At 32.0% G+C, this 23,437-nt stretch overlaps 2 protein-coding genes across 4 annotated transcripts in view; one reads left to right on the top strand and one right to left on the bottom strand.

Moving 5' to 3' along the window:
- LOC139503747 (uncharacterized) overlaps positions 1-23,437 on the top strand; it is a 120,207-nt gene that overhangs the window by 78,005 nt on the left and 18,765 nt on the right. For 2 of the 3 annotated variants that reach the window (XM_071293592.1, XM_071293591.1), the window contains exons 37-43: positions 1,965-2,136; positions 5,393-5,518; positions 6,384-6,509; positions 9,131-9,260; positions 10,057-10,461; positions 12,967-13,030; positions 20,770-20,838. In XM_071293592.1, coding sequence (XP_071149693.1) covers positions 1,965-2,136; positions 5,393-5,518; positions 6,384-6,509; positions 9,131-9,260; positions 10,057-10,461; positions 12,967-13,030; positions 20,770-20,838 — 1,092 coding nt within the window. Of the gene's footprint in view, positions 1-1,964; positions 2,137-5,392; positions 5,519-6,383; positions 6,510-9,130; positions 9,261-10,056; positions 10,462-12,966; positions 13,031-20,769; positions 20,839-22,221; positions 22,352-23,437 lie in introns of those variants that run through there. The other variant, XM_071293593.1, reaches the window with a different exon arrangement.
- LOC139503287 (uncharacterized) lies at positions 2,961-4,688 on the bottom strand. Its single transcript, XM_071293047.1, has one exon. The coding sequence runs from the start codon at positions 4,647-4,649 to the stop codon at positions 2,961-2,963; it is 1,689 nt and encodes a 562-aa protein (XP_071149148.1). The 5' UTR covers positions 4,650-4,688.

Genomic DNA, 23,437 nt, shown 5'->3' with positions numbered 1-23,437 from the left:
AGAAAAATCCTGTGTAATTCATATAACAAATTGCAAAATGCAAGTTTAAATTATTGCAATTATTACTCTGTCGCATTTTTTGCAATAATAAAAACCTTGCCATAATTTCTGAATTTACAGTAGTAGAACCATAATTATGTGTATTGAAAGATTGAAATATTAGTTTGAAAATTCAGTTTTTGAATATGCTATAAATGTGTTGGTTTATAGGGTATGGGTTTTTTGGTAATTTTTTAAGGCTGTTGTGCATAAACCTGTAATTGTTTACATCTTTTGTTTTTGTCTCATCTCCTATCATACCACATCTCCTGATTACTATGTTCAGTCATGTAGGCTTAGCCTATCATTTATAAAGGGAAAGGATAGGATTGAGGACGGGAGCAAGTGGTGATCTATAATTGACCTGGACTAGGTTATAATTTTCCAATTATATTTATTTGTGCTTAACTTGTTTCAAGTCCATCCTCTGAGTGTTTTATCTCTTGATGCAGTTTGCAATAGATTGATGTAAAATTATAATAACAACAAAAACTTCAATCATAGTTTGAGGCAAAATTTTATTGGGTTAAAATAAAGCTACATCTACCTGATGCAATAAATGTGCCAAAACAATTAAAGAGGTGAACCTGGCAATTTCGATTTAAGGACCAGATAATGTTGATATTGATTTGTCAATGTTGTACTTATTTTATACGCCAACAGGAAAAAAAGTTCTGGATAAATTTAATTTCAAATTTATAAATTGCTCCAATATTTTTGAAAAGTACAACCAGAGACATATATACACATGTGTATATATGTCTCTGGTACAACCCTAATGATTGGTAATTATATATAGTTGAGACAAACTCAGAACAGGGTATTTCAGATATAAGATAACATGAAAAAATATGTTTGGAAGTGACAAACATAATTAGAAAATTTATTCACTGATCCTTTGTTAAAAATTCTCATTAAAATATTTGAATCAAATTAAATATATTATTCCAATAAGTCAGAAATATTCTTAGCATAATGAAATAATGTAAGTAAACATTCTGAATATACAATATAAGTGTTGGTACACATTTTGAATATACAATATCACTGTGGGTACTCATTCTGAATATACAATATAAGTGTTGGTACACATTCTAAATATACAATATCAGTGTGGGTACTCATTCTGAATATACAATATAAGTGTTGGTACACATTCTAAATATACAATATCAGTGTGGGTACTAATTCTGAATATACAATATAATTGTGGGTACACATTCTGAATATACAATATAAGTATGGGTAGGTAAAGTTAAGGCTTTCAAAACCTTCTAAGCATGTACATGTTGCTTATATCATAGGCATTGATTTTGCATAATCAAAACAAGACCTGTTGGTGACCTTCTGCTGTTGTTTTTTTCTATGGCCGGGTTGTTGTCTCTTTGGCACATTCCCCATTTCCATTCTCAATTATATTAAACATGTTAAAATGTAATCATTTGCAAATCCTTTAAATTACACAAATCTAATACATCTGATTCAAGATTTTCTATGTAATTGAATGCAGGCTAGGATGAGAACAAATGCAATATGTGGAGAAGTTTTTTAAGTGGATTGTTAGAGAGGATATGTAGAAGTCTTTTTGATACCTTTTTGAATTTACTGTTTCACTAGTACTGTTTTACACTTTTCATACAAGATGGGTACGCAGGAGTGTGAAAATAAGGAAAAATCTTGACAGTGGAGAAAAATTTATAGCAGGATATTTATTTATTGCATTACAGGGATATAGGTATCCAGGACCATTACCTAGACAGAATTATCAGTAAATTGTCTGTACAGTAATAGGAGGAGATAACTTAAAGGAGAATATTTATTTATTTCATTACAGAAATATAGGTATCCAAGACCATTACCTAGACAAAATTATCAGTAGTAATAGAAGATAACTTAAAGGAGGATATTAATTTATTTCATTACAGGGATATAGGTATACAGGACCATTACCTAGACAGAATTATCAGTAAATTGTCTGTACAGCTAAGTGGAGATAACCATTCATTTAAAATGGATGCATTGAGTACCCTGAAGGTGATAGGTGTTGACAGACAGGATGTTCTAGCTATGATACTACCAAGACTCATAGACTCTCAGGTAAATGTAAAAAATGTTTTAACATGAAGTACAGTGAAACCTGTGCAAACTGAATGATTGGTGTTGAGGTGTCAGACCACCAATCACTCCCTCCAATTTAGAACGTATGTAAAAGTAGCCCTACTCTGACACAAAATAGTGCTTTTGATGTCCTTGTTTACTTAAACTAACCAACAAATTTGCAGAAATGAAACTTTTGGTGAAAGAGAAATATATTTAGACCATTTTGAGCCAAAATTTAATTGTATATGAGTTGGATTTTAAAATTGATGATTAATGCGCTCCATAGTATACTAATTTAAGATTTCCAGAAAACCAGGGGTTATTTTTGAGTACCTCCCTTTGAAGGTCATTTTTTGTTGTTAGAAGACTTTAAAGGTATGTTGAACTATTAGTTATGAAATTTAATTGATAATGGTTTTATTTTAGTGTGTGGTTATAAATTATATGAATTGGACTTATCGTATAAATTAAATTTTTTCTAACTATAAATCTGATTAAAAAAAATCTTAACTGATTTAAGAAAAAATCCTGTGGAGCAAAACTGCATGGTGTGCCATGCTTAAAAAATGTTCTTTTGTTAGGGGAAATTTAATCATTCAATTTTCAATGGCCTAGCCAATTTCTTGATGAAGCAGCTGTTATTTAAAAAATGAAATAAAAATAATGTTATTTTTCTACTATTTATGATTTTGAATGCTTATATTTTTTTGAGAGGAAATGTGTGTAACATAGGATTGTTTTATGTAATATTTTGATTGCAAGTTCAGAGAAAACTTACATTTTGCCACACATACCTCTCATACTAAAATACTTGATTGTCTTTAGCATGACATATCTACAATGAGAATTTTACAAAGCCCACTTTTTGTGCCTCTACCAGAACATCCTATTTGTAACTGGCCCTTTTGATCTATATTAAGACACATGGGTTTCTCAATACCATGACTTTCATTCAGACAAGTGACTAGAAACCCTTCCATAGATAGCATATGAACAGCATTGCTGTTTCTGTCTGACACTAATATTAAACCTTTTGAAGTCGTTACAATGTCATAAGGATTAAAATTATTTTTAGAGTTTATGCTTGGATGACCATTGTAAGTCCATTTTAAGTTCCCATATTTTCCAAGGACAACCACCCTACCTTCCAATGGGTAATTATTTGTATTGTCAATAACACATATGTCTTCATTTATATTTGTTGTGATTGCATCTGGTGATGTAAATAATCTCTGATTGTTTGTGTCATACTCATATGTTCTTATATGCCTACAGTTATAGTCATACACAAGTATTCCTCTTCTACTTTCCTCTTGTAGTGGAAAATATGCTCCAGCATCCTTAAATCCTATTAGAATGATTTTGTTAGTAGCATGAATTCCTTTGGCATTTAATGGTGAGATAGATGTAAATGTTTCTATCTTACTGTTTGGTGTAAAAGATGATAGGCATTTAATTTCTGATGATCCAACAATAGTTAATAATAATTTATTATCCTTTGCTTTTGTCATGTCAAGAACATCTACCTCAGTATCATTTGCTATACTTGTAGTGATACATTTTGAATCTTTAAGTTCAAAGGATTTAATTGTAGATTTGTTATAAAGACACAAGATATTAGTTTTATTTTCCAAAGTTTGAATCCTGTAGACGTCATCCTCTGTATCTAATGTAAATGATCCAGTGATTTTGCACTCAGGGCCAATTAATACAGAACCAAAGACTTCTTTTGTATTTTCAAGATTTCTTGTTTCTGAAAATAATATTTTTTGTTCAGATATTGTATTCACTGGTCTTGTAGGTAAATCATTGTTAAGTTTACCAGAAGCTGTAAAAATAGCTGTCGCATTGTGGGATTGGAATGTCTCTTCAATTTGAGCTTTGTTTCTTCTAAGGGCGTCACTTTTTACTGCAGTATCCTTCAATTGTCTTGACATTTCTTCTTCCCTTGGCTTCCAAAGCTTGTCTAACTCTGTGATGAGATTCTCTCTTTGTTTAGTGATATTTTCTTTTAGTTCACTTTCCTTTTTCAAGATCCTTTGTTTTATTTCATTATATTGGTCATTTTCCACAGTTTTAATCTTTTTCAGTTCTTTTTCAAGGTCAGCATAAAAAGGCAATTCCTGGTGAATCTTGTTTTCCAACTCCTGCAGTTCTTTTACCTTTTTATGATACACTTCAGCAATTTTTGCTAGAGTATGAGCTTGGTGGGATTCTAGTAGGCAAACTGCACAAAGCAACACCTTACAATCCTCACAATAAATAATGCATTGTTCAGTATTGTGAATCGAACATTGAATATCTTTTAGGTCCAAATGACGAATAGTTTCACTTGCTCCTAAGTTACTGAATTCTTTCAGATCAAGCACCTGGTGAACTTCAGTTTTCTTTATTTTTGTATGAATTTTAATTTTACATCCCTCACACAGAATTAAATCACAATTGACACATTTATATTTTGGTTCATTTGAAGTTTCACAGAATTGACAAACCATTAAGTTCTGAGCCATTTTTATATGGTATGAATTGTTTGCTATCAAATGAATATCTCAGACTTTGTACATTTTAATCTGTACCATTTGATGTAATACAAGGTGAAACAAGTCGGAAAAATATTCTTTTATCTAGTTTCATTTCTCTTTTCCAATATTTTAATTAATAATTCTCCTATTTTGATTCATATCTTACAAATTCTAGTTGTTTTTGTAGCAGACATAAAAGTACTTTAGAATAAGAATAAACTGACATTGAGCTGAATTAACCCATGAAAATAAATGAACTAGTCCTAAGATAAGATTTACTTCCTGGTTTAAAATGTATTTATAACTTTTTACCTGATCAACCAGTTTATGGTTCAGCTATTTATATATTTTTCTGTTTTTTAGTACTCCCTAGATCGGCAAAGGAGAATTTTTGCTGATCATATGTAAAACAAATCATTTTTATATTTTGACATTTACAGTTATTTCTGAATTTATATAAAGAAATCAAAAGTATAAACCAAAAATATTGACTGTTTCATAGTTCAGCTATTTATAAGTTTGATTCCAGTTTTTGGAGAAAAATATAATTTATTTTTGATTCTGAGAAAAAAAAATTGTTTGTTTCAACCTGAGCTGCCACTATATGTAATGCTAAAATTGAAAAAAAATTGTCCAGAAAAAAAAAAACCATAGCCCCCCCCCCCCCCCCCCCCCCCCCAGAAAATCAAATGGTTGCTGCCTAATGTTCATGTGTTATATTTGTTTTATAGGAAGACATCAGAGAACAGGCTAAGGAAGTGTTAGCAGCATTGTGTGGGGTGGTTAATAAAGATGAATTACTGGAACTGATGAACTCAATGGGAATGACGAAACAATTTGATACCAAGGAAGCAGAGGTAAAGTATTGATGCATCACCTTTAAAAATCATTTGTTTGGTGTTGCCTATGGATACCTTGATCAAAGGGTCAGGAATTCTTTAGGTCAACAACATTATATAAGTACATGTCTTAGACAAGAAAACATAGTAAAAGCAAGAAAAATCCTTTAAAAAGAATATTGAAATGATTTGCATCATACAATTTTAAGATATGCTGCTTTTAATTTTATGTTGATCGGAATAAAAGTTCAGGGTTGGAGCAGTAAAGGCCTAATTAGGCCCGTTTATGTCAAAAATAAAAGTGGGTGGAGTTTGATGAATAAACAAGAGTGAGAATATGAAGTAGAACAACTGTAGACATTTTCAACTTCAATTGGCTAAAACAGAAATTTGCTGTATTTTATCCAAATCACCTGGACCAAATTGAGGCCCTGAACTGCACGGTTCAACAAACTTAAAACATTGAAGTTTTTATTTGTTATAGCGTTGTCATTTAATGTTATAATATCTGTACAACAACACATGTGTTTTTGGTCATTCAAACATATTAAAATTGCCATGTTTTCAATGAAATTGTTGGAAAATTGAAATTGGCGCAATTAAATTGGATGTCAGAAAAAGAAAGTTGATGCTAAACAAAATGAGTTATGATAAATGAGCAAATCTTAGTACAAACGTGCATGTTACATGCACAAAATTATCGAAAATCTTTCTTTCCTAGATGTTCCTTGAATAAAATCTGCTGGTCCTCATCATTATATATATTGCAAAATACCAAAATTGAGTTGTTTCTTTGCAAAATTTTGTTTGGTCATGACCTTTTGACCACCACTTTTTGAGAACTTTTGTTACAATTATTTACACTTAAATTTTGTTCTCTCAGGAAGAAGCCTTGAAGGAGCTAGCCATGAGGTTAGATGTTCCCTACAGATCTGATAGTTTTGCTGACTGGATCAATAACTGGGTTGATGATACATCTTCATTGTATGATAGTGAACCAGAGGTCAAGGTTAGTTCCCAGTATAAATAGAGCTTACAAGAAAAATTTAGAAAATAGTTTGTTTTCTGCACCCTTTTCGACCCCAAATTACTAAACGATATGGGCCATGACCCTCCAAAAATCAAAATGCCCATAACTTCTCATTATATGACAGTGAACCAGAGCCCTTTTCGACCCCAAATTACTAAACGATATGGGCCATGACCAGGGTTTCTGCTGGCAATTTGCGAAAAAATAATAATTGTGGCGATAAAAATTCGTCATTTGTGAAAGAATTTGGCGAAAAAAATATATATAACGATTTATTTTCCTCCATCTTGTTTATTTACTTTTTTTCGAGTTTCTCTGACTTTACTCGATCAGACAATACTCGGAATTCAGTTGACCTCATTAAGGTTTGGACAAAAAATAATCAGCTGATTGCATTTTATAGTTATCGACAACAAAGGACTAATTAATAAAGGTGTTGATTGAATTGTTTGACAAAATGATATGGTTAAATGGCTTCCGCTAAATGTCACATTAAGAATGTATTTACCACTTTGAAGCAAACTTTTGACATCGCCTCTCCTTTCAAAGATAGTTTGGAAAAGAAAGCTGTTGTTGTGACGAAAAATGTTCAAAAGCTAGAAAAATCTCCGATTTAAAACTTTAATTATCCTTTGACTTTAATAAAGGTAATTGATTAGGGAGACTACGTTAAAGTCGTTTGAGTGACACACGTGTTTCAAGCATTACATTTCAACTTTTTCATTTAAACCGTCGTTATGAAGAAATCTATTCAAAAGGTTTGGAACAACCCCTCGAATGAGAGTAACCCTTCAATTAATGATTACACATACAATAAAGAATCAATGTTAAATGATAAAAAAATTTGTTTTGTTGTAAAAACCACTTCTTAGTACAAAAGGGCACATCAGTATTTTTCGTTTAAAGAAACTTTCCCAATGAACTATACTGGTATTATATGATCAAAACATGTCCTTGAATTTTGTTACATTTCAGGACATATGTCTTCTTTATTATTAAAAGTATAGTTGCCCCCTCAAGAAAAGTTGTTTAAAATACAATGAATATTTTTCCCTTTTAAGTTAAAAAAAAATCTGTTGTTTTAAAGTAAATGTTTAGTGTTTATTCATTAAAATGTAGACTATTAAATAAGTTTGAGAGAATAATCATCGACACAATGGGGCAAACTCATCTTATTTAAGGGAGGGGGGTAGAAAAATGTAAATTTTAAACGAAACATATATTTACGTTACTTGGCGAAATAAATAATAATTAAAGTGGCGAAAAATATATTGTTTTGGCGAAAGAGGTGGCGAAAAAAATAATTGACCCAGGGGAATCCCTGGCCATGACCATCCAAAAATCAAAATGCCCATAACTTCTCAATATATGACAGTGAACCAGAGGTCAAGGTAAGTTCCCAGTATAAGTGGAGCATCAATGAAGAGACATATATTGTCAAAATGTCCATCTGGTGCAATAAAATTTGTATCCTAAATGTTATTGGTATCAAAATGTATTGTTAGTGATCATTTTGTCTAATCGTCAGTTCAACTTTGTTCTTTAATTTGTAGTCTGCAATCCTTCACCAAAGATTGGAATCTTTCACAGATTTTAACCTTTTGATCTAATTAATTTTTACAATTTTGTAGAATTTGTTTTAGTCTAAATGCAGAGCTTATATAGTGTTTACATACATTTTCTCAGAACCTGTTTCAAGTATAGGCTCCTTTATTGGATGCCTTTATTCCTATCTTTATAGATTATCTTTGATTATTTCATCGAGATTGATAGTCTCGCTTGATCCGGGATGGTGAAAGCGAGAAAGGCAATTGAGTTGAAATGATCAACGATAATCTGTTTATAGCTATTTTACCTATGACGACGATGTCAATTTCATGTCAATTACGTTAGTAACGCCACTACCTGCTTAGTTTCTAGCAATAATTTTCCAAAATTTTTCCAAAAATTATCACAAAAACAGATCAAAGGAAAAATGCACAAACTAGCGATAATAATGATGATTGGTTGATATGTTTTTTGGCATTTATTACAGATCATTGTTATTTCCTGTAAGATTTATTCTTTTTCTTCATTGTGTTATTTGCTACTAACTCATTCATGTCTAGACCACATTTGATTTTGTATATGTCTGAAATGAATTGGTATCTTCAATGACTATAAGTAAATAATGCAAATATATCTGTTTTAAGGGTAAAGATTGCCTATGGTACTGACTTGATATCTAAATCTGCCAATGGTTATCACTACTTTTTGATATTTAAAAATATAGTGCATTGATCATAACATTTATATATTCTATCCATGAACATTTCCAGAAATTTATCAATGAAATATATGCTCAGATATTCAAGTTACAAAATGATATTATACTTGTCAGGAAAATTAAATTTCTTTTGCAAGGTGCAGGAATCTAATATTCTAATATCTGTTCCAGAAATATCAATGATGTCATTGTTAAAGTCATTGTTAAAATTTGGAGTTATCTTCCTTTGTCCAAGTTGAATGAACTACAACTAAATAATGCTTTAAATATTAAATTAAAAATTAAAGCAATCTTCACCCTTCAATGCTTACAAGCACTTTGACTATTTTGTTAGTTGGATGATATAGACAAAGCATGGGATGGCAGACAGCGTAAATGGAAACCAGAGTCTCTTTACCTTACTGAATCTGCCAGTAGAGCTTCCACCAGGATGAGAGAGTTGTCTTTCCTTAGTAAAGGATCACGTAAGTACTGGCTATTTAACAAAATATATATTTATATAAATGGAATTTGAAATTCGCACTTCGAAATTTCCTAAAAAAATATCTAAACCATAGACTTTGTGTGTTCATAGCTGCCATTTTCAAAACCAGTTTCTCAAATATCCCTGGTATTGCTTAAGGTCAAAAAGTAATTTTGAAAAATGTTATTTCATAACAACTTTAAATCTAGGCTTTAAAAATCAAATAAGAATCCTGACCGGGTGACGAAATTTTAGCTTTTTTTTAATTTAAAAAAAAAAGGTGAGTTAAGCATAAATGTTGAGATGTTATTCATAGAGGTAACAGCTATAGTTTATATTTTATAGTAAGATCTTCAAAGTTTTAACTATTTATGAAGATCAACAGCATGAAAAAGCATGTGGATTTTGTGATGACAAGCTTATGAATGTGCAAATTGTTATCTACACTGCCAATTTATGTATTTTAAATGTTTTGTAAGAAAAGTATAGGATTTTAATATTTTGAGTTTTTGAAGTGTATTTATAGTTCCTCAACTACAACCCATAAAATTTAAATATAAAATTTTTATAAGAAACAATAATTGTTGACCTCAATTGGTGATCCATGGGTGGTTCTTGGGATTGGAACTACCATTTTATTGGACAATCAATACATTTGAATGGAGAAATATAGTTGGAACACCCCTTGTAAAAATGGCTGGATCTACCCCTAAACAAGATATTTTTGTTGTTCCTTAATTAATTTTATCTGAGTGTAGATCGCATGGTTAGTTTATGCACAGTGTAACTTCTTCCAGCAATAAGAGGTTTGACTGATCTTTCTGGTACCCTTAGTGGATATGATGAGTACCAGTCAGATTACTTACACAGTGATGAGGAAGCTGACATTCACTCAACCATGACAAATTACAAACAAAGTGATCAGGAAGGTCAAAGTTTAATGGTTGATGACTATGACCCGGAATATACCAAAAATTTACTCTTAAATGATTTGATGAAGGAAAATAGTGATAAAATTCTTCAAGATGGAAAAAGTGAGTTCAGTGATATGGTAATTGAGGATAAAGTTGTTTTAAATCGTCCAAATTCAAATGAGGATATGACTGAAGATGTCAATATGGAAGATGCAACTACACAGACAGTTGACAAGGGAATGTCTGAAAATCAGAAAAAAACAAATGATCTGGATTCTAACCATGAGGGTATACAGAGTCAAAGCATGTGCGTGAGACTTACAAGTTTACAACTTGTTGCTTGGTGCATGCTTAATGCTTAGAATTAATCATTGCTTGCTTGCCTGTTGCTTGGTGTTTATTATTTGCATGTGTAATCTCGATATTTTGTGTATGCTTTATGTTCTATTATAACCATGAGGGTATACAGAGTCTGAGCATGTGCATTAGACTTACAAAGCTTACTACTGGTTGCTTGATGCATGCATATTATGAGTTAATGCTTATAATTTTAATCCTTTGTGCTTGCTTGCATGTTGCTTGGTGTTCAGTATTTGCATGGCAATGCATGCTTTGTTCTGTCAAGGTTTATCAGAAATAAGCATGGGTAATTTGCTGGTAGATTTTTTTCTACTGGACTGAATGACAGCTGGAATTCTGTCTTTGGTGTTTTAGCAACCTTTGAAATATTACTGGGGAAGATCTGGCATGGTTGGTCATGACTTAACTGAATGTTTGTGTAAAAATGACCTTTTTCACAAATTTGATGTTTTCCCTTGTAAATTGAGAAGATAACTATTGTATTTTAATCTTAATTTTGATTATAACATTTCCAGAAATGTATTAATGAAATATACGCTCAGATGTTGATAACTTTTGTAAGATACAGGAATCTAAAAAATTAATATCAATGATGTCATTGTTAAAGTCATCTATAAAATTTGAAGTTCTCCTTTGTCAAGAGTTGTAGTTGAACCAATTCTTTATACAATGCAATATTTGAATTTACTTTCATTGAAAAATTAAAGCAATCTTTACCCTTTGGTTCTTAGAAGCACTTTGATTTTAGTTATATGTTGTTCATTCATTGGAATTGCTTCTGTAGACACTGTGCTTTTATCTGATATTTTTAAGGGAGAACTAAACGTTCAATATTTGAAAGTATAAAAAGAGGGGGGTAGAAATCAAAGAAAATTAAATGTAAGCACAAGGACCTCATGTACTGTCTGCAGCTCAAAGAAATGAATACTTCTACAAACAAGAAAAAAACAAAATATTTTAGATACTTTTGATAAATTAAGTTGTTACATAGAAAATTACTTTTACACAGTACATAAAGAATGGTTAAATGAAACAGTTGTAATTTTCCTCTTATACCGTAACTATTATATATAAGAATGATATTTGAATAGAAATTGAATCTTTCTACTTAAAAACAGTATAAACAATTACTTGATTATAAACCATACACATTTTAATACATATATTTGAAAACTGCTTTTAATAATAATACTAAATGTATATATCAACCTAAGAATTCTCAATGCCATATCTCATGTCATAAGATTTATAAAAAATATGTTTTATACATAACGAAAAGAAATGTTATACCACTGTTTGTTTTTGCAGTTTCTGGCGATTAGAAACATTATAACTTGTAGTTAAAAATCTATCAAAGTAACATAGATATTCAAAATCTTTCTAATCAACCATTTTTCTCTATTAATTAAGTAATTTTGGTTAAAATATTTAGAGTTATCTTCCTTTGTCAAGAGATGTAGTTGAATCCAACCAATTTTGTATACAATGCGATATTTAAATTTTTTTAATTGATACATTAAAGCAATTTTTATCCTTTGGTGCTTCTAAGCACTTTGATTCTAGTTATGTGTTGTTCATTCATTGGGATTGATTATACAGTGCTTACCACTGATATATCTAAAGAAGGGGGAGTACTAATAGAAAACAAAGATATTGAATGAGAGCACAGGGACCCCATCTACTGTCTACAGTTCAGAGATATGATTACTTCTACAACAAAAATACGAAATATTTTAAATAGTTTTTAACATAACTAGTTGTCTTTGAAGAAGATGCATATTTATCACAACCAAAACAAAAAGAAACCAAACAAAAATTTGTTGATGACATTAAAGTACTGTTAAAAAGAAGATATCTTCAAGTTGAATAGCCTTGACTTAAAAGATAATAATGTTTTTGATTATAACAGATAAGATTATATTATATTTTTGAAACAAAACTAGAGGCCTTTTCTATATGATGACAGATAAAATTATATTATATTTTGAAACAAAACTAGAGGCCTTTTCTATATGATGACAATAAACACACACTTCAATGTATAGATATTTATCATATTGAGCAAGCTTTAAGGGAGATCCCCTACTTAGATTGATGTGTGGCTTAGTGATGTAGTGTGTTTATAATAACTGTCCCTTTGAGGTTGGTTTTATGTTTTATTACTACTTTTGACTATTTAAGTTTTATTTCAATTTACTTACTTTTTCTAATCAATTTTGCTACGTTTTATTTCAATTTACTTACTTTTTCAAATCAATTTTGCTTTGATAAAATAGTCAGAAACTTTGTGGTCAACAATTTAAAGAAAAGAAACGTACCATGTGTCATAGAAAAAAAATAATTCCCAAACCTTATTTAAAAAAAATATCTTGGTGTTACTGTGCTATAGTGATACATATAAAGAATATTAATGATTGAAATTTGACATTATAGGTACTCCTATTCAGGAATTAGATGAGAATGATGGAGAGCTGTTAGAGATAGAAGATCTGGAAAAGTAAGTACATGTAACTCAATCAGAGAATCGTTAATATAATTAATTTTCTTGTGCATATCCTTTCACTATTTATACAAATTATTTTGGTTTTATCTTAATCATTTTGGGGTTTACCTTAAACAAAACACAGATTTACCGTGTCTATAAAAGGGGTAGGAATCTTATGGATATAAACTGAATCTGAGTGCTGTTTTGGATTTTGTGTAGAAAATAATGGAACCTGCAATAACATAACAAAAATGGCAGCAGTATTAACACATTTTAAAACTTTATAAAGTGTTTTAGCTTTCTTTTTATACCCAAGTAACTTTTCTTGCTGTGCAAGACTATCAATTGGCTCTTTTTATTTTATTCCTGTATATGTGATGCAAAAGTTTTGAAAGCATGAACAAAAGGAAATGAAAGTTTACTAAGTTTCTTTGAATTTGAGATTACGAATACCCAGAAAAAAAGAAGAAATATGATGAGTCAGTTTACTAAATAGAAAATGACTATTTTATGTAAGTTATTTTTCACCCCCCCCCCCCACCCCCATGCAGCTCAAAGTGTTCAGTATTTTAATCCCCCTCTGTTATGAATTTGTCACATAGAAAATTCCTTTTACACAGTACATAAAGAATGGTTTAATGAAACAGTTGTAATTTTTCTCTCTTATTAATATTATTTATAAATATGAAATTTGAAAACATGTTTAATATTTCTACCGTACTAAAAACAGTATAAACAATTGTTTTAATACAATACACCCTATTCTATCACAAATATTTGAAAGTAAATACTACATTTAAATATAAACTTAAGCATGCTTAATGACATATCTCATTTCATAAATGTTAAGAAAATATGTTATATACATAAAGGAAAGAAATCTTATACCACTGTTTGTATTAACAGTTCTGGATGATTAGGAACATATAAACTAATAGGTAAAAAATAATCAAAGTAATAAAGATATTTGATATCTTTTTAATCGATCGATTTTTGCTTTTCTCTGTATTATGTACTTTCAGTAGAAATTTTTGACACAATTGGAAATATTGAATGTAGATAAAAAAGTTTATTTGAGAAACAACTATTTTTTTGGTAAAAGTTAAAATCATACAAATCCCGAGCTCAGAGGAAAATTCAAAACGGAAGGTCACTAATCAAACTTAGAGTGGGCAATGTAAAAGTTTAAATACACAGTTAAATGACTATATATGTGCTTCAAAACCAGAAGGGTTTAAATTCAGGAGCAGCTTAAATTAAACATTTTTTCTGCAGTGGGGCTGAAAAAAAATTCAATCTCCCACCCTGTTTTGTAATGAATTTGTTGAGCAGGACATACTACTATTGACCAAATAAAGTAACAGGATATAATGTGAGGGGGAGGGGAGGTCAAAATCATAATTTTAGAAGAATGCCCAACCCTTTAACTTAAAGGGAAAACCCATTTCAGACATAATAGCACTTCACAGAAAACTAAGGATTGTGTGACACAAATCTTTCCAAAAATATTTTTCAGAACTATCAGGCTCTGGAAGGGTATACACAGTTTTTTTTGTAGTAATGCCTCAAAAGGTGTTTTTTTGACTTAAAAGGGAAATGTGAAATAGCATTCATACTTTTCAAATATAACTAAAAAAAGATTTTTCTAATCCCCATTTTTTTAAACTGTGCAATGAACAGCATGCAATCAAGAAATCAAATAAAATCTCAATCTTTTTTTAATTAATTTTTAATTTGGCCCACTAATCCTGACCATGCACTTCATGCATGTCAAAGTCTTAATCTTTTTTTATCTGTGCAAAAGTACCAGAGTTTAAATAGGTTTCTTTATAAAAATATAAAAAAAACCTAAACAAATTTTGTAAAAAAGACTTATAACAAAACTTAAATCTATTTTATCTCTGCAAAAGTACCAGAGTTTAAATAGGTTTCTTTATAAAAATATAAAAATATAAAAAAGGACTTAAATATTTTATAAAAGAAGCTATAGAACACTTGAATACTTGTAAACATTGATCAGCCCTTTTATACATTGTAACTTGGACATTTTCAAGTGTTGAGTGTGTTGTGAACAAGTATTTAAATAAACACCTTAATTATCTCAAAATCTGTAATATTCTTGATAAAATCTGGGCTATTTAATTCAATACATAGTACTAGAACATATGTTAAAAACCTTAAACAAAGGTATAAGGATGTATTTGTTATTAAAAGAAATTTGTGGACATTTTTTTGGTTATTTTTCATACAATTTTTTTTGGTGAAAAGTCTTAATTCAAAAAGTGGATAAATGTGCAGAAAATTATATTTTTCAAGAAATAGAAGTGTGAATTCAATATTCAATAAAAAATAAAAAATGGAAATTCGAATTGAGAAAATATTGCGTTATTTGGAATCATCAAGTGAATGCATATACTACGCAAATCCACCCAGGTGAGAAATGATTCTTTTGTTTTAATTAATCAGTGAAGGTGAGCTTATATTTGTACAATTATTAATTATGTCAACACGAAGTCAACAATCTATATTGTAAGTTTAAAAATTCTAATTATTTTGTTTTGACTGTTCGATTTAATTAATTTACATGATATCTTTTTAAATCGTTGAGTAAATTATTCTATTTGAAATTTTTGTTTGATGATTGTATTTGGATTTTTTTCTGTTTAACTACAAATAATTTTTTTCTCTTTTTGTTGTTTTTGTTTCCTGACAATTTGGATTTGGACTGCAAATATTTTTTTCGTATTTGATATTTTTGTTTTCTGATGTATTTAAATTGTTCTTGTAGATTGAGGGACTAAATTAACATTATTTTATTATTTGTTATGATATGAATCTAATATTTCTTATTCATATTTCATTAATATGTTGTTTCCTAAAGTATATATACATGTAGCACTTTACACTTAATGTTGGTGTAAAAATCTTTTATTAATTAAATTCATGTTAAATAATGTACACAATTTGGCATTAACATATATATCAGTGGGGAATCCAGCTTTTTTTTAAAAGGGGGGGGTCCCCCAACCTAGGACAATGGGGGACTTCTAACCACATGTCCCCATTCAAATGCGTTAATCGTCAAAAAAAAAAGGTGGGGGTTCCAACCTTCTGAACACCCTCCACTTGATCCGCCACTGAATATACAAATGAACAATAAATAGGATCCAGAAACAAGCTGGAGAAAGTTTAATGCTAATTGTTAGACATTTTCAATCTAATATTTCTTATTCATATTTCATTAATTTGTTGTTTCCTAAAGTATATACATGTAGCACTTCACACTTATTGTAAGTGTAAAAATCTTTTATTAATTAAATTCAAGTTAAATAATGTACACAATTTGGCATTAACATATATATCAGTGGGGAATCCAGCTTTTTTTTATAAGGGGGAGGGGGGGGGGGTCCCAACCTAGGACAAAGGCGGAGTTCTAACCACATGTACCCATTTAAATGCGTTGATCGTCAAAAAAAGGGGGGGGGTTCCAACCCTCTGAACACCCTCCACTGGATCCGCCACTGAATATACAAATGAACACTAGATAGGAACAAGCTGGAGAAAGTTTAATGCTAATTGTTAGACATTCTCAATCAACCCATTTATATCTTTATGCCACTGTCAAACACACCAGGGCAATAAGCGTAACCCTAGTGTCTGTCCATCCCTGACCATGCTTTACAGTATGATTCATGGCTGATCATATTCATGTTTACTTTATATGTGACCTACCGAAGTAGAATATTTATACCCGTGTGGATCACCCGAGATCATCCCCAGTTTTTGATGGGGTTCCTGTTGCTTAGTCTTTAGTTTTTTTATGTTGTGTTTTGTGTACTATTGTTTGTCTGTTTGTCTTTTTCTTTTTTAACCATTGTGTTGTCAGTTTTTGTCTCGCCTTGAGGGAATCAAAAACCAAGACATAGGTATGCTGTTTCCGGCGGCGTCGACAACGGCGATGGCGTCAACAATGTATTAGTTTGTGATTAGTTTTAGTTAATGTTGAACCACAAGTGGTAGGTCAATCATATAATATTTGCATAACTTAATTGTGTAAGATGTTCAAGTATTGCTATTTTGATTTCAAAATTTGCATAATCAAAATTACAAAAAAGGCGAGACATATCTCAGTGATAACAGTTTATTCTTTTTATCATCTGCCATCTGGTATCTTTTGCTCCTCTTTTAACCATTTGATAAGAAGTAAAATCAAGGTTTTCTGTAATGTGAATTAATCTTCAAGTGAATACAGTTTGTTGGTATTTATATCCCCTTTCCTTTCATGAATGTGACCTACCAAATTAGACTATTTACCAGATTTGTTATCACATAAGTAAGACGACAGGTGCCACATGTGGAGCAGGATCTGCTTACCCTTCCGGAGCACCTGAGATCACCCGTAGTTTTTGGTTGGGTTCATGTTGTTTATTCTTCAGTTTTCTATGTTGTGTCATGTGTACTATTGTTTGTCTGTTTGTCTTTTTCATTTTTGGCCATGGAGTTGTCAGTTTATTTTAGATTTATGAGTTTGACTGTCCCTTTGGTATCTTTTGTCCATCTTTCATCTCCTGACAGACAGACGGACAATTTTCTTCAGTACATTCATGCTTTCAAATAACTGTTTTTTTTTCGTAATTAAGTCTCCCAAACAAAGTTTGGAGACTTATTGTTTTTGCTCAGTTCTTATTATTTTTATTATTATGTCACCCGATCGACAATGTCGGGTGACATATTGCTTTTCCTCTGTTTCTTTTTCTGTATTATTATTATTATTATACTTCCACCTAATTTTGTCCGCCCGCTTTCTCAGAGCCAAAAGTACCAATCCGAATGATGGTGCACCATAACAAGGAACCCTGACTCCCCAGAGTCTGTGCAACTTTGGAACTATAAAATGGCTGCCATCACCATGGAAACGGAAAAATGGTGAAAAAATATAATTTTGCAGTTCCTTGAATTATTTGAGAATGCTTAAGCTTAAAATCTTTAGATTTTAATACAATGTAGATGCCCACTATATACTGGTTTTGGATGATTTTGGCACATTTTGGAACTGCTATGTTGCCATGGAAACTACACCAAAAATTTCAAAAATATGGAAATGCTCCAATTTTTTTGAAACTTTAGCATAACGATGAGCAACTTTGGTAGATGTGGAATTTGGCGTTGGAATTTCCAAAATGTCTGCCGTTTCCATGGAAACAATGCAAAAAGGTCAAAATGCTCCAAAAACTTCCGGGTTTGGTGAATAACTTTGGTATGCTTGAACTTAAAATCATCAAATTTTTATGCAATATAGTTGTCCACTATATACAGGTTTTGAATGATTTTGATAATCATTGGAACTACTATGTTACCATGGATACAGGAGCAAAAATTTCAGAATGCTTCAAAATTGATGAAACTTGATATGATTGTTAACTGTCAAGTCTAGATATGACTTTTGAAGTTGGAATTTCCAAAATGGCCACGGTTGCCATGGAAACTGCAAAAATGTCAAAAATTCTCAAAATGGTTTTAACTTAATGAAATTTGATATTATTGGTAACTGACAAGTTAAGATGAGACTTTTGACTTTGAAATTTTCAAAATGGCTGCCGTTGCCATGGAAATGGTATAAATGTGAAATACTTTAAAATGCTCTGAATATACTGAAAATTTACAAAAAGATGAAAAAGATGAATAGCCCTGCATATTTGTGCATTTACTGTTAAACAAGTTTGTAATGGCTGCCGCTTAGTGGCAATAGGGGGAAGGGTGACATCCGCTATTGCTTGCAATGGCAATTCTAGTTCTTCTTCCACTTCCACTTCCTCTTCCGCCACTTTAAAAAATGAACTTGTCCGCAGCGTTTCTCCAAAACCGCTTGTCAGATTGACTTAGGATTTCATAATATGGTAGACTAATATGTCTAGGTGAGCCATCAATCTTTCGTTTGTGCATTGGGGTCTATTAAGGGGTATTTTGGGGGGTAGAAAGGAGGAAGGGGTTTACTATAGAACCCTATGGGATTTTATTTTCTAAAATTTTCAAATGAATATAACTTGAAAACTGTAAGTGATAGATACATGCAGTCTTCAGAAATGATTATAGGACAATAGAACAAATCACATGATATATAGGGGGAGTCCCTGGGGGGTCATCCCCACCCCCTTCAATTTGAGAATATGCTTTTATCTTGTAAACGGTCCAGATCCCCACCCCTAAACCATATATATTCTTGAATGGAACGATAAAACAAATCAAATGAAATTAAAGGGAGGTCCCTGGTGGTCATCCCCACCCCGTTCAATATGAGAATATGCTATTATCTTGTAAACGGTCCAGATCCCCACCCCTAAACCATATATATTCTTGTAGGGGACAATAAAACAAATGAAATGAAATTAAAGGGAAGTCCCTAGGGGGTCACCCCGACCCCTCTTGTTTGAAAACTTGTAAACGGTCCAGATCCCCACCCCTAAACCATATATATTCTTGAATGGAACGATAAAACAAATCAAATGAAATTAAAGGGAGGTCCCTGGGGGTCATCCCCACCCCGTTCAAAATGAGAATATGCTATTATCTTGTAAACGGTCCAGATCCCCACCCCTGAACCATATATATTCTTGATGGGGACAATAAAACAAATGAAATGAAATTAAAGGGAAGTCCCTAGGGGGTCACCCCGACCCCTCTTGTTTGAAAACTTGTAAACGGTCCAGATCCCCAACCCTAAACCATATATATTCTTGAATGGAACGATAAAACAAATCAAATGAAATTAAAGGGAGGTCGCTGGGGGTCATCCCCACCCCGTTCAATATGAGAATATGCTATTATCTTGTAAACGGTCCAGATCCCCACCCCTAAACCATATATATTCTTGTAGGGGACAATAAAACAAATGAAATGAAATTAAAGGGAAGTCCCTAGGGGGTCACCCCGACCCCTCATGTTTGAAAACTTGTAAACGGTCCAGATCCCCACCCCTAAACCATATATATTCTTGAATGGAACAATAAAACAAATCAAATGAAATTAAAGGGAGGTCCCTGGGGGTCATCCCCACCCCGTTCAATATGAGAATATGCTATTATCTTGTAAACGGTCCAGATCCCCACCCCTAAACCATATATATTCTTGTAGGGGACAATAAAACAAATGAAATGAAATTAAAGGGAAGTCCCTAGGGGGTCACCCCGACCCCTCTTGTTTGAAAACTTGTAAACGGTCCAGATCCCCACCCCTAAACCATATATATTATTGAATGGAACGATAAAACAAATCAAATGAAATTAAAGGGAGGTCCCCGAGGGGTCATCCCCACCCTGTTCAATATGAGAATGTGCTATTATCTTGTAAACAGTCCAGATCCCCACCCCTAAACCATATATATTCTTGTAGGGGACAATAAAACAAATGAAATGAAATAAAAGGGAAGTTCAGAGGGGGTCACCCCACCCCCTCTTGTTTGAAAACTTGTAAACGGTCAACATCCCCACCCCTAAATCATATATATTCTCGTAGGGGACAATAAAACAACTCAAATGAAATGTTGGTCAAGTCCTTGGGGGTCACCACCTACCCCTCCTGTTTCAAAACTTGTAAATGGTGGAGATCCCTACTTGTAAGGCATATATATTCTTGTATGGGACAAAAAATCAAATCAAATGAACATGGGACCATATGAATGGGGAGTTATGGGAGCTTTGTTTGGGAGACTTCGTAACAGCATCCTGTTACAATTACTTCTTGTTTTTTCATAGAATCAAAACACAAGGACAGTTATCAGACAGATCCAGTAGGTCCAGCAATAGAAGCAGACGTGGTGTCAAGTAAGTACAAAATTTTATGACTATTCCATTAAAATATAGGAGGGTAGAGTAGGAAAACGGTTATGCCTATATTAAAAAATAGGTATAGTTTAGGAAATTTTTAACGACTTTACATTTCAAATATGGAAGGAAAGTTTAATCTCTTGACATCAGATGTGGGTTATTCATAGAATAACTAAGGCCAGGACTTTTTAATTTGTTGGTTTACAGATCCGCTGACCCGATTTTGCCTATTTGCAGAATAAAAATAAAATTTACTTTTCATGCTTTTTTTTCTCGCCGACCCTTATGAAAACATTATTTCTAAAAAAAATAAATAGAATATCCTTTTGTTATGAAATGAAATGAATTAAACACTAACAGAATTGATAACACTTTCAGTTGTGAAAACTAAAACTTCCTATGTATGTATCTAAAAATAGGCAATCAATCATAACTGACCTTGAAATGTTGTTTGCGCAAATAATTTTGCAGAAACGAAACCTGTGTTTAAAACCCATAACACATTACGTTCATTTCTCGTATTTGTCATCATTCCCTTTTTAAGATAGATAAATGGAAACCATGGAAGACTTCAAGTTGAAGGACTTTATTAAAAACAAATCCTTGGAATTTTCTTCAGACTTGTGTCATTGGTAATAAAAAAAAAATCGTCCATTTGAATATAAAAAATGGGAGTGCATAACTGATTAACCTGATATCCTCATTTTCCCAGTTAACGAGTCTATTACGTTTTTGACATGGGACCAAAAACTTATTAATTGCCAGTCATGTGACATATGGTGGGAAAAAATCTGACCCTTCAATGTCAATATTAATTGAATGAAGCTTACTGGAATGGTAATACCATAGAAAACAGACAACTTTCATATTACCGACTCCTGGTTCTACAATTTTTCAACAGGTGACCTTTTCTGTGGTAGGACATCGGGGTACTCGGTCAATTACGAGCAGCCAAAAAAAAGTAATCACAAGCTTTGAATCAGTAGTAAAATTTGTGGGGAATGTTAACTACTTGATATTTTCTTTACTCCATAAAATCATTGGAAAACAGTAGACTTGACTTATTTTGGTTTTACTGCTTGAATACCACGATGTCTTACCACAGAGAAGGTAAAAAAAAAAATAATTCTGGAGCCAAAAGACGATTATATGAAAATGGACTATTAACAGATGGATAACTGGTATATCATTTACAATATAAATCAATGTCGTAAAACTTATAAATTAAAATGTAAGCTGAGATTGAAAAAAATTGTGATTATATTTATTAACTATTGTTTATCATGGTTATGACGGAAGGATTTTTTTCTGAATTCTCCAGATAATCTTTAGATATGTAAGGCATTGTAAAACAATACTTATTAACTTGTTATATATTAGAAATGGCCAGGCAGAAATATTAAATTTGCTTGGACAAGGTTTTCTGGCAAGAGATGAGCCTATTTTACATCACAAGGAGGGGACAACTTACAGCGCAGAGGAGGAGGACTGGTAGGCTGGCTTGAGTGTGAAAAATTAATATCAGACCTCAGTGTGAAAATGTGATTTCAGACCTCTTGTTTGTTATGTAAATCAGACCTTAGTGTGAAAATTTAATATCAGACCTCCTATGTGTGTAACTTAAATTAGACCTGAGTGTGAAAATTTAATATCAGACCTCAGTGTGAAAATTGATATCAGACCTCAGTGTGAAAATTTAATATCAGACTTCAGTGTGAAAATTTAATTTCAACCCACTAGTGTGTAACTTAAATCTGGCCTCAGTGTGAAAACTTAATATCAGATCTGAGTGTGAAAATTTGATATCACTGTTTGTGTTTATCTATATATTAGACTGCAGTGTGACAATTTGATATCCATCCTTTTGTGTGTAACTTAAGTCGGACCTCAGTGTGAAAATTTAATATCAGACCTCTTATGTGTGTAACTTGATATAAGGCTTCAGTGGAAAATTGGATATCTGACTTTTTGTGTGTTGCTTAAAATAAGACCAGCGTGAAATTTTAGGTCACCTTTTATGTGTGCCTTAATATTAGACTTCAGTGTGGTATTTTAATATTAAACTTCATTGTATAAATTAATGTCGGTCTAAAGTATGTTTTTTAGCTCACCTGGCCCGAAGGGCCAAGTGAGCTTTTCTCACCACTTGGCGTCCGTCGTCCGTCGTCGTCGTTAACAATTTACATTTTGAACTTCTTCTAGAGAACCACTGAATGGAATGGAACCAAACATGGCATGAACGTTCCTTATGAGGTGCTGACCAAGTGTTGTTACTTTGTAGCCGATCCATCATCCAAGATGGCCGCCAGCGGGGGACTTAGTTTATCATAGGACGCTATGGGAAATGCATACAAATGACTTCTTTTAGAGAACCATTGAATGGAATGAAACCAAACATAGCATGAATTATCCTTATGGGGTGCTGACCAAGTGTTGTTACTATGTAGCCGATCCATCATCCAAGATGGCCGCCAACGGGGGACTTAGTTTAACATAGGACCCTATGGGAAATGCATACAAATGACTTCTTCTAGAGAACCACTAAATGGAATGAAACCAAACATAGCATGAATGTTCCTTATGGAGTGCTGACCAA

Source organism: Mytilus edulis, chromosome 14, assembly GCF_963676685.1.
Source record: "Mytilus edulis chromosome 14, xbMytEdul2.2, whole genome shotgun sequence".
NCBI lineage: Eukaryota > Metazoa > Mollusca > Bivalvia > Mytilida > Mytilidae > Mytilus > Mytilus edulis.
Note: the sequence above shows the minus strand (reverse complement) of the source record. Positions and strands in the feature narration are given on the sequence as shown.

Bases quoted from the DNA above. Each gene is read 5' to 3' on its own strand.
- LOC139503287 (XM_071293047.1), bottom strand. From the start codon at position 4,649: ATGGCTCAGAACTTAATGGTTTGTCAATTCTGTGAAACTTCAAATGAA.